Source organism: Engystomops pustulosus, chromosome 4 (assembly GCF_040894005.1).
Source record: "Engystomops pustulosus chromosome 4, aEngPut4.maternal, whole genome shotgun sequence".
NCBI classification, from domain to species: domain Eukaryota; kingdom Metazoa; phylum Chordata; class Amphibia; order Anura; family Leptodactylidae; genus Engystomops; species Engystomops pustulosus.
The window spans coordinates 194,990,666-195,009,150 of NC_092414.1; the positions used below are offsets into that span (position 1 = coordinate 194,990,666).

General features: G+C 43.5%; 1 protein-coding gene across 4 annotated transcripts in view; it reads left to right on the top strand.

Annotated features, from left to right (window-relative positions):
* The window catches only part of TACC1 (transforming acidic coiled-coil containing protein 1), a 48,232-nt gene that overhangs the window by 21,926 nt on the left and 7,821 nt on the right, over nt 1-18,485 (top strand). For 3 of the 4 annotated variants that reach the window (XM_072149239.1, XM_072149237.1, XM_072149240.1), the window contains exons 3-7: nt 5,861-6,641; nt 8,341-8,376; nt 14,718-14,778; nt 15,904-16,063; nt 16,150-16,196. In XM_072149239.1, the coding sequence (XP_072005340.1) occupies nt 5,861-6,641; nt 8,341-8,376; nt 14,718-14,778; nt 15,904-16,063; nt 16,150-16,196 (1,085 nt within the window). The remainder of the gene's footprint in view (nt 1-5,860; nt 6,642-8,340; nt 8,377-14,717; nt 14,779-15,903; nt 16,064-16,149; nt 16,197-18,485) is intronic. The other variant, XM_072149238.1, reaches the window with a different exon arrangement.

The window sequence follows — 18,485 nt, forward strand, 5'->3', positions numbered from 1 at the left end:
TCCTCCCTATATCTCCTCCTATTACTCCATATATCCTTCCTTTTATCTCCTCCTATTACTCCATATATCCTCCCTATATCTCCTCCTATTACACATATATCCTCCCTATATCTCCTCCTATTACTCCATATATCCTCCCTATATCTCCTCCTATTACTCCATATATCCTCCCTATATCTCCTCCTATTACACATATATCCTCCCTATATCTCCTCCTATTACTCCATATATCCTCCCTATATCTCCTCCTATTACTCCATATATCCTCTCCCTATATCTCCTCCTATTACTCCATATATCCTCTCCCTATATCTCCTCCTATTACTCCATATATCCTCCCTATATCTCCTCCTATTACTCATATATCCTCCCTATACCTCCTCCTATTACTCCATATATCCTCCCTATATCTCCTCCTATTACTCCATATATCCTCCCTATATCTCCTCCTATTACTCCATATATCCTCCCTATATCTCCTCCTATTACTCCATATATCCTCCCTATATCTCCTCCTATTACTCCATATATCCTCTCCCTATATCTCCTCCTATTACTCCATATATCCTCTCCCTATATCTCCTCCTATTACTCCATATATCCTCCCTATATCTCCTCCTATTACTCATATATCCTCCCTATACCTCCTCCTATTACTCCATATATCCTCCCTATATCTCCTCCTATTACTCCATATATCCTCCCTATATCTCCTCCTATTACTCCATATATCCTCCCTATATCTCCTCCTATTACTCCATATATCCTCCCTATACCTCCTCCTATTACTCCATATATCCTCTCCCTATATCTCCTCCTATTACTCCATATATCCTCCCTATATCTCCTCCTATTACGCATATATCCTCCCTATATCTCCTCCTATTACTCATATATCCTCCCTATATCTCCTCCTATTACTCCATATATCCTCCCTATATCTCCTCCTATTACTCCATATATCCTCCCTATATCTCCTCCTATTACTCCATATATCCTCCCTATATCTCCTCCTATTACTCCATATATCCTCCCTATATCTCCTCCTATTACTCCATATATCCTCCCTATATCTCCTCCTATTACTCCATATATCCTCCCTATATCTCCTCCTATTACTCCATATCTCCTCCTATTACTCCATATATCCTCTCCCTATATCTCCTCCTATTACTCCATATATCCTCTCCCTATATCTCCTCCTATTACTCCATATATCCTCTCCTATATCACCTCCTATTACTCCATATATCCTCCCTATATCTCCTCATATTACTCCATATATCCTCTCCCTATATCTCCTCTTATTACTCCATATATCCTCTCCCTATATCTCCCCCTATTACTCCATATATCCTCCCTATATCTCCTCCTATTACTCATATATCCTCCCTATACCTCCTCCTATTACTCCATATATCCTCTCCCTATATCTCCTCCTATTACTCCATATATCCTCTCCCTATATCTCCTCCTATTACTCCATATATCCTTCCCTATATCGCCTCCTATTACTCCATATATCCTTCCCTATATCGCCTCCTATTACTCCATATATCCTTCCCTATATCTCCTCCTATTACTCCATATATCCTTCCCTATATCTCCTCCTATTACTCCATATATCCTCTCCCTATATCTCATCCTATTACTCATATATCCTCTCCCTATATCTCATCCTATTACTCATATATCCTCCCTATATCTCCTCCTATTACTCATATATCCTCCCTATATCTCCTCCTATTACTCCATATATCCTCTCCCTATATCTCCTCCTATTACTCCATATATCCTTCCCTATATCGCCTCCTATTACTCCATATATCCTTCCCTATATCGCCTCCTATTACTCCATATATCCTTCCCTATATCGCCTCCTATTACTCCATATATCCTTCCCTATATCGCCTCCTATTACTCCATATATCCTTCCCTATATCTCCTCCTATTACTCCATATATCCTCTCCCTATATCTCATCCTATTACTCATATATCCTCTCCCTATATCTCATCCTATTACTCATATATCCTCTCCCTATATCTCATCCTATTACTCATATATCCTCCCTATATCTCCTCCTATTACTCATATATCCTCCCTATATCTCCTCCTATTACTCATATATCCTCCCTATATCTCCTCCTATTACTCATATATCCTCCCTATATCTCCTCCTATTACTCCATATATCCTCCCTATATCTCCTCATATTACTCCATATATCATCTCCCTATATCTCCTCCTATTACTCCATATATCCTCTCCCTATACCTCCTCCTATTACTCCATAAATATCCACTCCTGTATCTCCTCCTATTACTCCATATATCCTCTCCCTATATCTCCTCCTATTACTCCATATATCCTCTCCCTATATCTCATCCTATTACTCCATATATCCTCTCCCTATATCTCATCCTATTACTCCATATATCCTCTCCCTATATCTCATCCTATTACTCCATATATCCTCCTATATCTCCTCCTATTACTCCATATATCCTCTCCTATATCACCTCCTATTACCCCATATATCCTCCCTATACCTCCTCATATTACTCCATATATCCTCCCTATATCTCCTCATATTACTCCATATATCCTCCCTATACCTCCTCCTATTACTCCATATATCCTCTCCTATATCTCCCCCTATTACTCCATATATCCTCCCTATATCTCCCCCTATTACTCCATATATCCTCCCTATATCTCCCCCTATTACTCCATATATCCTCTCCCTATATCTCCCCCTATTACTCCATATATCCTCTCCCTATATCTCCTCCTATTACTCCATATATCCTCTCCCTATACCTCCTCCTATTACTCCATATATCCTCTCCCTATACCTCCTCCTATTACTCCATATATCCTCCCTATATCTCCTCATATTACTCCATATATCCTCCCTATACCTCCTCCTATTACTCCATATATCCTCTCCCTATATCACCTCCTATTACTCCATATATCCTCTCCCTATATCACCTCCTATTACTCCATATATCCTCTCCCTATATCTCCTCCTATTACTCCATATATCCTTCCCTATATCGCCTCCTATTACTCCATATATCCTCCCTATACCTCCTCCTATTACTCCATATATCCTTCCCTATATCTCCTCCTATTACTCCATATATCCTCTCCCTATACCTCCTCCTATTACTCCATATATCCTCTCCCTATACCTCCTCCTATTACTCCATATATCCTCCCTATATCTCCTCATATTACTCCATATATCCTCCCTATACCTCCTCCTATTACTCCATATATCCTCTCCCTATATCACCTCCTATTACTCCATATATCCTCTCCCTATATCACCTCCTATTACTCCATATATCCTCTCCCTATATCTCCTCCTATTACTCCATATATCCTTCCCTATATCGCCTCCTATTACTCCATATATCCTCCCTATACCTCCTCCTATTACTCCATATATCCTCCCTATATCTCCTCATATTACTCCATATATCCTCCCTATACCTCCTCCTATTACTCCATATATCCTCTCCTATATCTCCTCCTATTACTCCATATATCCTCTCCCTATATCTCCCCCTATTACTCCATATATATCCTCTCCTGTATCCTACTATTACTGTATCGCCCTCCATCTCTATATCCTCCTATTACCCTCTTCTGATTAATCCCTGTAGGTTCCTCTATGGTCGCAGCCTATTTCTATCCTGTTTACATTGAATATTCGGTGTGTCCTCAGACTACATACCAGTCGGCACTAGATATAAATGTCAGGAACATTCTCTACTGGAGGGATTCCTGGCATTTTTCTATGGCCGCTTCACCAGGCATCTGACTGTTTAACCCTTTATTAGTCAGATGAGTGTAATATCTGGACAGGACTGATAATACAAGATGCCCAATACTCTGTGACCCCCATACTGATCTAGAGTCGGGGACAGTAGCCGGCCTCATGAGAAAGTCCTTGCTGTGCATAACAAACAATCACTGGTTGTCTTCAATTGAATTTTAACCAGTATTCAAATTATCTGCAGCACCTCCGCAGGGGAAGTTGGGCATTACACATCTTTTGCTTAAATCCATATGCTGAGTCCTCCAGCTACATGCTTTATATTAATTTATGACTGTGGCTAATAGATCCAAAATACATTCCTAATTTACTTTGAAAAGCACCACTTTTGCTTGGAAGTACAAATTAGAACAATTACATTTTCATGGGAAATGATAACTCGCACTTGTGTGTGTGTGTGTTGCATTGAATGTTGTGGGCGGGAGACCGTTTCATAAAGGAAGTTAGAACAATGTAGGTAGTGTCTTGAAGAAAGAAACATGGGAGGGACCAGGGGAAATCCTCACCGCGGAAGGCAAAGTCGTTAGTCCCAACCACAACTTTCCACACCGCCCATCACTGGGGTTTCTGAGAAGCCATTGTATCTTTCCTACATAAAGTATATAAACATAGACCATTGTCATTTTACGGACTGATGATGACACGTGCACTGTGGTCTGTCCCTGAAGACTGAATGTGCAGGGTATCTAATGGGGAGGGCAGCATTAACCGGGTTAGGAGGTTTGGACATCTCACATGAGATGGTTGGCCGGTTGTGCCAACATTGGTGGTTTTGGGTGGCCACACAGATGCAATAAAACTGAGCATGGCTTCCACCTATTTACTGAAAATAAAGAGGTCGGAACTAATATGAAGTCCAAGTTGTCGTCATCTTCCGCAAAAGATATAAATTAAAAGGTCATAGCTATAGCGGGCGCACTGCTAGCACTCATATTTGGCCCTCATGCATTGGTTGGGACTGTGGGTCTGCGTTTGCAATGGGTAAATACTTGGTCCTCGCTCAGACTTCAGGATTAAAGGTATTTTAACCCGTCTTTCATACTTAATTGCAGTAATTATTGTTTGTACATACAATAATCCCAATTTTTGGCTTTACATGAAAGTATTGTATTTGTAATATAATTACAGACTAATTCTCCCCCGGAGTCATGCTGACAGGGCGCTTTTGTTGTGTGCTTGGAAGGAGAAGAGATATTTTAATATATGACGGATCTGGGAGGAAGAGCTCCATAGAAAACATACAGTTTAACGCAAACCCCTATTTTTTTTAATTTTTTTTTTTATCCCTTTTATGTACTTTTTTAGGACGATTAGATTTTTCATATGTTTCAGCATGAGATAAAGTGTGGATACCTGAGGTCATGTATCTCTTTCGGTTTGCCAGACATCTGGTCTCTTGGCACAAGACCGAATACCTGGATGTATTCCGATTTTTATTTTTGGAAAACTGGTGGTTTGGACTTTCTTGAGACCATATGGAGACTGTTTCTCTTGAATATCCTGTCTTTGTTTCGCTCTTTTGAAGTCTAGACGTATAATAAATATCTCGTAAGGGAGGATCAGTGAGACCGAACCTTTGCCTCCTGGAGGAATAGGGATCCCATGAGCACTAATTGTCGGTCCAAGGGTTGGTCTTCACTAAAAAGGACCATGCCAGATAAGTGCTTTGTTCTTATTGCCACCTTGTGCGTTAAATTACATCCGTTTTAATTCCCTACTGAAAATCCACTAAAGGATCACTAGATCCGAATTATGAATTCATTATTACACCAGTGTTGCACCTTCTTCTGACCCATTGCAAGATGTTTCTTGCAAGAGGAGCTTGGGGTGATCCACGATCTTGTATCTTAGAATTTCCCAGTGTCTCCTTTAAGAATGGGAGCCTCTGAGTTGTGCTGTGTTCAAGGATTTTTTTTAATAACATTTGAGGGAACAGGAATATGGTATTTTTTTTTTTTTAAATTTGATTCATTATTTTTCTTTTCCTCCCCCCCCCCCTCCCAATTTGTAGGTTTGACAGAAAACAAGAAAGAGGTCACCAAGCTCTTCTCTGAATTGTCACTTGGTGAAAACAACAATATATCAAGTAATGGAACCTCTGAATTGGACCTTGATGTGAAGGTGGACAACGTCAAAAGTGCACCCGGTATCTGCTATGATGGCGCAACCACCAAAGCATCCAGTACTACGCTCCAAGAATCTGAGACTATACTAGATCCATCAGAAGATCCGTCTGTGGTTAAATGTCTTTTTCCATCAGATGATGGCAATACTCGCCAAAGTAAGATGGATGAAGACCACGAGGACCACTCCAATAATAATAACGGCCTACAGACAGAGAATGGCGTAGCATTTGATTCTTCTGAGAGAGATGTCAACCAAAACCCATCAATGGAGTCATCAGAAAATGTCAATAAGGATCCACCACAGAAGGTCCGGAAATCTGTCACTAAGCTTCCATCAAAGATTCCCAAAGACAAAGTTCAGAAGGCAACAACCAACCAAACAGAGGATGTCCCTCTTTCTAAATCTTCCTATAATTTTGACCACAGTCAATGGGATGACCCCAACTTCAACCCATTTGGTGGAAAATCGGCCTTACCTTCCTCACCTACTGTCACTAAGCCACCGACTGGATTTAATATGGACCTTGAGGATGATGTTATGGATCATCATAAACCATGCAAGACACTGTCCGGTTCTGAAACAGATCTTTCCCAAGACCCTAAACCAAGGAAAGGAACTGGAAGCGCCCGATCATCTCCAAAGTTGGGAAGGTCACGTCTGATCACGTATGTAGCTCTTCCGAATGTGATTGAACTAGAATGCAATGTTGAAGACTACATGATCAGTGTTTTCTATGTTTTTGAGTGACATCTCTTCTCTCTAGTCTTGTATTTATTGGTGCAGTGCCTTTTTAGGGTTTTCAGCTGACTGTTTCAGGAAATGGATAACCCAGTGTTATATGTTAAGGGTGGTTACTTAACCTTTCATAAAATAGAGGTTTCATAGGTTTGGAAAAAACATGGCTTTGTTTCGGAATTGTTTCGGAATTGGAGCCCTATATGCCCAATAAAGCTAAGCTGCAGTACCTCATGCAACCTGTGACAAGCTGTGGTGCTATTTAGCCATTTTAGGAATTCCTAAAATGTTATGTTGGATTAGATCTTGTATTCTTCATGGGTTCCTCATGCAGATTCCTTTTCTTCCCTCCTGTTACTTCATATAACCTCTCTATAACACCATGTGGCTTTATTACTCCTTCATTCCTTATGGGACATCATTTTATTCTTCCTTTGTTAGACCTCTTTTTCCTGCTTCTACTCTATCCATCGAGGCGCCTCAGACATTTTGAAGGTTGAGTGTTTGTTTCTAACAAAAATTGCAATAAGCAATATTTACGGAAACCAACCATCAGGGAACTACCTTATAAGGTAGATCTGACGTTGGGTTCCCAGTAATATCCTAAACCCTAAACTATCCTTCCCTAACTCTATATAACGCTTTGTAACCTAATCTACAGTTTATCTTACTAATTTGCAAATTTTTTAGGAGAGGCTACTGGGGTGTCGAGTAGCCTCTCCAAGGATGGGGAGCAAAGGCTACACCACGCCCCCGTAGCCTCTGCAATCCCTCCTACCTGCACGCGGCCAAGTTGGAATAGGCACGCTGCCGGCTTCTGGAGCTCTGCGCAAGTGCACACAGTCATTGCGCCCAGCAATGAAGCCGGAGGTACTGCACATGCCCAGCGCTCCGGAAGTCTGCAGCGTGTCAATTCCAACTTCCGCGTGTCACTTTGGTTATGAAGCCTATCTGCAGGCAGCATATTATACAGCGGGAGGAGCAGTGTCTGTTGTATACTGGGTCCTATCTCCAGGCAGGACCTGAGCAGTCTTTATATGCATCTATTTATCTGCCGGCAGCATGTTATAGAGTAGGATCAGCTGAGCAGACTGTACCTGGTGCCATTTATCTGCAGGTAGCATGTTATAGAACAGGAGCAGCTTAGCAGATTGTACCTAGTGTCCTATCGGAGGGCAACATGTTCTAGAGCAGGAGGAGACAAGATGAATATATACTGTCCTATCTGCAGGGAGTATGTTGTAGAGCAGGATGAGCTGACTATATTGTATAAGTGTCCTATTGGCAGGCAGCATGTTATAGAGCAGGAGAAACTGACCTAAATGTTATGTTTTGTGCCAGAATACTCATCATAACTTTTCCCTTCTCTATAAGATAATGGCAGTAGTGTTAGGGTGTCCTCTCCATGTATACAGGTTCCCTGTAAGATCCTGGCGCAGGTTATAGGCCTGTGCACAGTGGCTCAGCATGGATGAGTGCTGCCTGTATGGGTGGATGTTCCCCTGTGTCCGCCATCGCTACATCCGCTATCACCCCCTCTAGTCACATCATGGCCCCGGGGGTAACCACGTCAGGCTTCTGTCTGTGCCGGCTCAACTCTCCTCTCTTTTCTTTCCTAATTTGCCTCAGGACTTCTGAGCAAGTGAAATTTCTCTGTTTTCTGTTGTAAGTATGACATGTGCCTCGTCATGAGATTGTAGTATGATGTTAGCATGTTCCATCTAGACATGGACCGGAACAGATCTCATCACTGACGCAGGAGAAGGTAATATTGCGGATAGAGGTTGTATGGAGTAGCAGAAGGAGATACAGCGAGGAGTCACATGGTGAAATATTGGGACTGATGGTGTCCTGTCTGCAGGAAGCCTTTTATAGAGCAGGGGGAGCTGAGTGTACTGTACATGGTGTCCTGTCTACAGGCAGCAGGTTATAGAGCAGGAGGAGCTGAGCAGATTGTATATAGTGTCCTATATGCAGGCTGCATGTTATAGAGCAGGAAGAGCTGATCAGACTGTACATAGTGTCCTATCTGCAGGCAGCCTATTATAGAGCAGGAGGAGCTGAGCAGATTGTATACAGTGTCCTGTCTGCAGGCAGCATGTTATAGAGCAGGAGGAGCTGAGCAGATTGTACACAGTGTCCTATCTGCAGGCAGCATGTTATAGAGCAGGAGGAGCTGAGCAGATTGTATATAGTGTCCTATCTGCAGGCAGCATGTTATAGAGCAGGAGGAGCTGAGCAGATTGTACATAGTGTCCTATATGCAGGCTGCATGTTATAGAGCAGGAGGAGCTGAGCAGACTGTACATAGTGTCCTATATGCAGGCAGCCTATTATAGAGCAGGAGGAGCTGAGCAGATTGTACATAGTGTCCTATCTGCAGGCAGCATGTTATAGAGCAGGAGGAGCTGAGCAGATTGTATATAAGGTCCTATCTGCATGCAGCCTATTATAGAGCAGGAGGGGCTGTTACAGGTTTCACCGCCAAAGGATTTGTGGGATGTGGAGATGGCTAAAACGTTTATGATTTATTTATTTTTATATCCGTTCTAGGGTAAGAGGGTTATTTGAACTCTAAAATTTTTTTTTTTTTACTAGACCCTATAAATTACTTTAACCCTAGGGTGTCTGATCGATACTGCCATAGTACAGAATAGCAGGAAATGACGTTTTTGCACATAATAATAATAATAATAATAATAATCTTTATTTATATAGCGCCATCAAATTCCGTAGCGCTTTACAAATCATAGGGGACATCTACAACTATATTACATTACAAAGAACAAACAGTCATATGGAACACTAGGAGTGAGGGCCCTGCTCACCAGAGCTTACAGACTATGAGGATGAGGGGGTGACACAAGAGGTTGTATAATGGTCCAGCCATTCTTTATAAGGGAACAATATAAAATAATTTAATAAATAATTTACTAAACAACGATGTTGCTGCTTGAACCAGCCATCAGCCGCCATCTTATTTACAGGGTCCTAGGTGAAAAAGACTGCAGAGAAGCCTGGAGCTTGGTATATATCTGCTGTTTGCCAGATAACAGATAGGATAGTACATAGGATGAATTAGTAAAGGGAGAGTTGACATTTCAAGCAGTTAGCGAGTGTGATACATGATCTTTTATAATGTGTCTGTTTGAGCTGTCATAGTGACAAATTGTGGCTCCCCCATGATATCACAGGGAGTGGTGATCACAGCCAAGATGGTGGTGCCCATGTGCCACTGGCTTTTATATACTGCTGGCTGCATGTAAATAATCAACACCTGGGATTGGTGTCAGCACTGATGTTGAGTGTTACAGGTGGGTGTTTGCTGCAATATGCAGCAAACATCCTGTATGTATGGAAAGGACTCTGCCTGTGTGCCCTCTCCAAACCCCCTTGCCGCACACTGACGTACTATTACGTTACGTCATGGAAATACAAAGAAACTCTTATTGCCTTCCATATAATGCAGTATATTTCTTTAAATCCAGACTGGGATAAAGAAAAATTTATCGAAATCTCACGTATGTTCTTCACTCAAGTGCAGTGTGACCACCAAGAATGTGCACAATCCTGTGGTCTACTCCACAAATAGTCTCGACCTTCTAATCCAAAATGTCTTCCCTTTTGCTGAAGTTTATGGAGGACCCATCTTGCTTTTACTAGGCCTGGTATCCACAGGAAGCCAAAGTTGAGGGTTAAAAGGTTGTCGCCTTTCTCTGTGAGGACCTTACATAGACGGAGAATCCTTGGACGCCTTACTTTTGCGGGATAAGGAAGCCGCTCAGTATAGTTTCTGCATGCCAAGCAGCTTCCTGTGCCAATCCCATAAACCACCACAACTCTAACTACTGGCAAGCGGCAGCACAGCGGAGCTAGACATTAGCATGCCGGCCAGGCTGGGGCACTCCTTAGCCTGATTAACATGCGGATGGCAAAAGGCAGGACCTTTTCTTCTGAGGGATCCTCAAGTCTTATGTCAAGGTTTTTAAAATGTTATATAAAACGTACCCTGACATTGTGGAGTGATGATACAACACATACTTGAAGGTTAAAATATCGGAAGCACAGTAGCGTTATTAGAATTGGTGCCCTAGGCAGACAAACAAAATTGCCCCCCCATAAAATCGTACCAAAAAAACAGGGGGAAATTTTACAAAATGCTGCCAGTATGTAGGTGTAGGTGGCCCCCTGGATGTAGGTGGCCCTTCATAAAGGGTACGTAAAGACTTACTGATTACTATTGAGGGTCTGGGCGGTGCCGTCCTGGGTGGGCGAAAAGGGTGGCACCCTAAGTGGTCACCTACCTTGGGTCCTGAGTTATACACCTTCAATGATCCTTCTGACTCTCTTCCGACAACCGATTTCGGGGGTTACAAGAATGGGGACATTCCAAAACCAAGATGTCCTATATTCTTCTCAATATCCAAGCCACGTGCTTCTGAGAGACTGCAGAAGGTAACTGATGGCTATATATTTATCTAGTATAGTATATAGTACACCTTCCAGGTTATGTGCACTTTAGGGTCGTGACCTACAGCAGCTGTGCCAAATCCCAAAGGGAGCACAACAAATCCCCCCCCCCAAAATGTGCTGTTATATAAACGGGCTTTCTAAGAATATATCCATTGGGCCATAACTGTGTGACCAATGGCAGTACCGCGGGCCTAGTGTGCAGTATTTTAGGTGAAAAATGCGCAGAATGAGGTCTCGGAAGCAGGTGGCTTTCCTCATACAGGTCTGGGGACTGTTTGTGTTGTGAAATGTAGAATTCACGAAATATTTTACATTTTTAGAATATTGTGAATGTTGCAAAACACTTTTCACCTACAGAGTACATGTAGCCCGGAGACTTGTCCTTGTTGCCTGTGACATTTCGGATTCCCCCATGAGAAGCTCATGTGATTAAAATACCAGACATTCCAGCTCGGTGTTGTGTATATTGATCCCACATCAAAGCCCCCCCCCCTTCTCCTATAGGATTTCAGAGGACTATGACCATCCTGATCCTGAGTATGTGTGGGAACTAGAAACAGGGACCTGACTTTACTGAAAGTTTTCAGTTCAGGGTTAAATAAATCTTTAGGAAGGTCTCTGCTGGTACATTACTTCTCAGTAGAAGATCTTAAAGGAAATCATAGTCCTTCATGATAACCCAGGGACACTTACTCATAGATCCAGGCACCGTGATTGTGGTAATCCTCTAATATTTCTTATCCATGGCTTCCTTCCTTCTAAAAATCAACTATTAAAATTTAAGCTAATGAGCCAGAAGAGCTCCTCTGTGCTACAGCTTCGTTGGTTGTTACACTGTCTCCTCCTCCCCCTCAGCACCCCTTCCTTCTGGCTTATGTTATCTCATGTCAATTTCCACACACAGTGGGAAAGGGGGAAGTGCTGGGGAAGGACGGTGTACTTATGCACCGTGAAACCTGAAAATGGAGGGGCTCTGATAAAGCCCCCAGAGCATCGTTCTTATACGGGATAGCCTGAGGGCCTACCCTAGCCACGCTGTAATCTGCCATTAATGCCTGTCTCGCCCCTTCTCCTATCCCTGCTCACGTGCTGAGGGAGCAGTGGAAAGGGTAACGCAGTGTAACAGTCATTAAAGCCAGATCACAGAGGGGCTAGGGAACCCCTCAGGCTCATTAGCATAATTTTAAAAGTTGATATTAGAAGGTAGGAGGCCATGGATAACAAATATAAGGAGATTACCACAGTCTTGGTGCCTGGATCTATGAGTAATGCCTATGGTACTTTTAGGGTACACTGACCACACCAGGTCCTGCTGCTGGGACCTCTAGCTATAAGCAATGAGGAAGCCTTTTAGTAACCGTTTAATTTCTCTGCAGTGCTACCACCAGGATGATCTTTGTAATGTAGGACAGGATGGGTCCTCCAGAGTGAAAGTTGTAACCACAGGCTTTACGTAGTTGTAGTTGGCCTAAGGAACTCCCCACGGCCTACATTAGACCTCGTAACCTCATGTTTATGGCAAAAAACATGATGTTACGAGGTCTAATGTAGGCCGTGGGGAGTTCTTCTGGCCAATCAAAACCATGGGAGCGTTAATTTGCCGGATTGGATGTTCTGCCACCAATCCGGCATATGGCCCGGTCAAGCGGCTGAACCGGGCACCGAACATAATGTCCTCTCATCTCTAGTTAAGTCTTGTAGGCTCCTAGTGAAGTCTATTTCCAACAACCAAGGTTGATCCATCAAACTTGCTCGTTGCACTTACAGGAATTTCTGGACACTTAACCTATAATCTGTGAACTGAATGGACATCATGACTTCGGATCAGCAGTTGTAGGGTTGACCAGGGTCGTAACTTGAGAGGGTGCAGAGGTTGAGATCGCACCCGGGCCCAAGAGGTTTAGGGGGCCCTTATGGTGTCACTTTCCCATATGAGAAGACTATTACTATAAACCATACATTATAGTCGGGGCCTGGCACAGACTTTGCACTGGGGCCCATCAGCTTCTAGTTTACGTGGGTTGAGCCAGTTTGTCAGACCAGACTCTCTTGTAGGTAACGGGCTACACTGGATAACTAAATCTACCTCCCTGTTGCGCCCTCAAGCCATCACATTACCTAACCACGGACCGGACAATGGGATAATTCTTTAGGTTGAAGCAGGGGTGCACCATCCATGAGACAAGTTGAGCCTCTTGACTCGGGCAGCACCACATTTAGCATGATGGGGGGCAGCATCAGGGGCGCAGTCATCTGCTATAAAGCAGGACCACGACGCCTAAAAGTTATGTCTCCTCACACCCACTGCGAGAAGAACCCGCTTCTGATATATTACTTCTGGACTGGGTGTAGGGGTTGCCGTTCTATAGCTCGCCTCAGGCAGTAGAGAGTTTAGGTCCATCCCTCGGTTGAAGTAACCGTAGGCCCATTCCTTCATATGTAGGCAGATCTGTAGGCCGCTTCTCCATAGGAGTTTTATGGATCAACACTGTGATTCATAAATACTCATGGTATGATCCATTCTAGTAAATGTAGTTTTTTTTTTTTTTTTAGTTCAATTTTCATGAGTTCTTATTAAGTTGACTAACAGTGAAGACTATCTTAGCGGTGGAGTAAGGCATAAATAAAGAAGCATCTACCTAATGGACTCCTCATCTCCCCACAGATAATGAATTCCACAAACCAACTGCACCTCCTCTAAACTTCTCCCCAGAAAAACCTTTAATCTACTAAAAGTGAAAGTTCTCTGGGAAATCCCGATCTTGATTGACTTTCTGTAAATCCCAGTTCTTTGAAGGCCTCTCCCCCTTCTTCTTCTTAGGACCTCATTCTCTTAGAAGTCTTTTATTTCCTTCAGTGATTTCTCTCCATTCTTGATATGTGGATTATGTGCTTCCATATTTAGCTTCGATAACCTCTTGTCACGGTGGATGAATTTGTTAAACTTTCTAGCAGCCGCCTGACATTGAGCTGTTTCCCTTTAATGGATTGTTCATCCGGAATAACTCGGATGGTGAAAGGTCATGCTTTATCGTGCTGCTCCCTCCTTTCCCATGTGGCTTCTACTGTTTGACAACTGCGAGGACTTGCAAAGAACAGATGTATGTTGAGCTTAAACATATGAGGAAGTGGTTTAGCGAGGGTTAAAGACTGGGGCTATTTATAGAGAAGAACTAGGACTATAGTCAATCGCCGGATATGCATGAACTTCACCTCGGTCCAGCATGAAATGGTTTCATTGGAAATAAAAGCAATTCCCTAAAATATACAGATGCTTTTTGTATGTACCGCCCCTTTAACCATACATATTATTACATTACCATCTTGTATTAGTGGTGAAATCAAGTTTTTTTCCATTGTTTTCTGATCCTTTTCTCTCCCGGCATGGCAGGATGTATACAAGTACATGCATGGGCAAAGTTGGGTCAACCTGATCGCCAAATGTTCACTCTAGACCCTCCTCCGAGACCGAGGCCACAAGTTTTAGTAACTTTTTTTATTTTTTTATTTTTTTATTTTTTTTTTATTTTTAGGAACAGCTGTAAAGTGCAGAATTATGAAGGCTCAAGTTTGGTGTTGGATGTGTGTACTCAGGTGAGTGCACCTCTCGGTAAGAGCATTGAATCCTGGTCACCTGTTGTACCTTACTTAAAGGGATCTCAGTATTGGTGATCAATATCCGATTCGCAGCGTCGTAGACTTGGTATTTCCTGTCAATTTTGGGGCATTTACTACTTACCAAGCAGTGTGCCATCTATTTTACAGTGCTCATTCTTGGTATTGCACTTGAAGGCGTCTGAGATGAACGCAGACAGTGGGGGTCATTTACTAAGGGCCCGATTCGCGTTTTCCCGACGTGTTACCCGAATATTTCCGACTTGCGCCGATTTTCCCTGAATTGCCCCGGGATTGTGGCGCACGCAATCGGATTGTGGCACATCGGCGCTGGCATGCATGCGACGGAAATCGGGGGGCGTGGCCGAACGAAAACCCGACGAATTCGGAAAAAACGCCGCATTTAAAAAAAAATAAAGTGTCGCGAGACTTGCACTTACCTTCACTAGGAATAGGCCGGTGTATTCAGTGCATTCCAGCGGCCCTCGGGGAACTTCAGCGCAGCAGCACCACCTGGTGGACGTCGGAGGAACTACCTTAATGAATCCCGGCCGGACCCGAATCCACCGCAGAGAACGCGCCACTGGATCGCGAATGGACCGGGTAAGTAAATCTGCCCCAGTGTCATTTAAAGGAAATTACTCATAGATCTTCTTTCCTCTTTCCTTCATTAGCATAATTATAAAAGTTGATTTTGGAAGGAAGGAGGCCATGGATAACAAATATAAGAAGATTACCACAGTCCCGGTGCCTGGATCTATGAGTAATGTCCCTGGTTTATCATGATGGATATTGATGGTAGATTTCCTTTTAAAGCAATAGCAAATCCGGGCAACTACATTGAGGCGGTCCAACTCCCTAATCCTACAGAACCCTGGAGCAGGCCCTCCATGATCCCCAAATAATGATCAGTTTTGAGAACCCTTTTTAAGTTGAAATCTTCTCTTGTGATGTGGATTTACAAGCTGCCAGTAAACGCATAAGCAATACCCAATGCCAGGCGGCTGCTGCACAAGCCCAGAACATTGTATATTTCATACAAGCCAAGTATAAAATCGCCCTGTAAATCATCTGTAGACTGAATCATTTTTCTTTTTCCCACAGCAAGAAGAAAGCTCTCCCAGTATCGGGCAGAGAGAAGGCCATGCCACAGACGAGGAGAAGCTGGCGTCTGCACCTGCCCCTAAACCAGCGGGCACTGGGGTCAAGAGCCAACAAGAAGAGGAGCCAGAGTTTTTTGAGTGCCCCAATGACTCCACATCAGGTATGTACAGTAGGGTTGGCTGTGGTGTTGCCTTGTTGGTACTGCTTTGGTTTGTGTATAATGTCCTCCTTGCTGCTTACTTCCAGGATCGGGCAAGCAATCATCTCTGGAGGTGTCTGAACCGCAGCCTCATGTGAGTATCTATGGAGAGGGGGTCCCTTTACTTTCTATCTACTACTCAGTGTATGCTGCCCCCTGGTGGCGTGTCTGTGCAAGCATTTATAAGCTGCCTTCTCATATGATAATAGTGGGAGTGTTTTTATAGGCTGCACTTAATTACTATAAAAATATTTGGTGGATTTTTGAACACAATAGGTAGAATAGTGCAAACACCCATATGTCTATATACAGTAAAAAGAGTGTTTGTATTTTGTACTACGGCTTTATTCACACAAGGTTCTGAGGACCTTCTTGTAATCAGTGGGGGCTCCCTGCTGTTGGACCCCCAGTTACTATCCATTTTCCAAAGGGAAGGGAAATAAAAGGGGAAATAACCCCCCCCCCCCCTCCCCACTACTTTCTATATTCTTTTCCAGTATTAATATTGTGGTGTCATTCTCTAATGTGACAGTAGGGGGCAGCAGCTCCTTGTATTATTGTGTGTTACCACTTGGTCACAGGATTGCTGAGGGATTAACCCTAAAAAAATAAAAATACTTCCCTCACGGATTCAGTGGGCTAGTCCTGGATTACTGGTTCTGTTTTGGACTGATGGGACGTGTATCTTGGATTGTAACACTTTCTGTATCCTATGTGGATTATAACTTGTTCCTGGTTATTATTATATTACTTAGTGTTATAAGTTGGCGTGGTATGTTGTGAGGACAACCAAGGAGGGAGGGGTTAATGTATGGTTGGGGAGGGGGGCAAACTAAAGGAGTGGTATTGTGTGGTGGAGGGGGCATCCAATGGGGGCGGGGTTAGTTTATGGTTGAGGGGGTGCAACTAAGGGAGTGATATTGGATAGTAAGGCGGGAGGGGTTAATGTATGGTTGGGGGGGGGCACCCAAAGGTGAAGGGGGGGGGGGGTGAACCAAAGGCATGCAGAGGGGAGGGAGGGGTATTGTATGGGGGGGGGGTAGTGTATGGTTGAGGGAGTGCAACTAAGGGAGTGACATTGTATAGTAAGGGGTGAGGGGGTAATGTATGGTTGGGAGGCATCCAAGGGGAGTGGGTTTAGTGTATGGTTGAGGGGGTGCAACTAAGGGAGTGATATTGTATGGTAGGCGGCCCACCGGGAGGTCAAGGGGGGGGGGGGGCAACCAAAGGCATGCAGAGGGGAGGGAGGGGTATTGTATGGGGGGGGTATTGTATGGTTGAGGGGGTGCAACTAAGGCAGTGATATTGTATAGTAAGGGGGGAGGGGCTAATGTATGGTGTGGGGACAACCAAGGTAGGATGGGAGGGGTTAATGTATGGTTGGGGGGGGGGGGGGGGGGGGACAACTTAAGGAGTGATATTGTTGTATGGTGGGGGGCACCCAAAGGGAGGAGGAGGTGATGTATGTTGTGGGGTCTTGGGGTGACGCTCCTCATCGCTGCAACTTTTTAAATTTCATTTAAACTTCAAAAAGTTGTGCGGAACAACATTGGCAACAGTTGTAAAAGTTTTTGACCTTTTCTCCTTAGGGTGTAGTGTGGGGTGCCAGGTCGTACGTGGGGGGTACCTCCCTATTGACACCCAGCTATAGGAGAACAGGGAGAGTCTTTGTCTCAGGGGATAGCTGCGCCTCCACAGCCATAATGATCAGCGTCATATAATACTACAACACCCATCAGATCAGGCTCTCTTCTAGGACAGAGAATCGGAGCGGTCCTGGTGGAGTCTGGGTAGCCGGTCTGTCAGATTATATATATACCATGTGCTTCTTATGGCTGCAGATTAGGACAAATTAGAGGACTCAGCATTCTCTGGGACACATTTAAACAGGATGATCCCTACAAGGTCGTCAGAGGGCGCAGCTTATCCCGCAGTCGCCATGTAGCTCACTGATACGGTATTCGAGTCGCCTGCCATAGCTACTGAAATTTTTAAAATTTTTGGTAATTTTTGTAATTGCATTGAATTATGTCTACCACCGACCTTAAACTACAACTCCCAGCATGCCCACAAGATATCTTACAAGCTCTGTTATAGTTTAGATTAATTTTCCATTAATCTCCATTTTCAAGATCTCTGTTGGCTGTCAGTAAGTTGTATACACCGGATGTTGTGGTATAGTCAAGACATCATTAACTGTCGCTGATACATTGTAACAAACTGACAGAACTGCCAACAATTGAAAGATCTCCGCATGCTCTCAGGAAGAGCTTTTTGTGATGTGATGTCGAATCCATTATTAACTCTGACTGGTACATTTTACCTACATCGGACATAGAAAATTTAAGATTTCTGCTTGCTGTGAGTTGTACGTATCAGATGG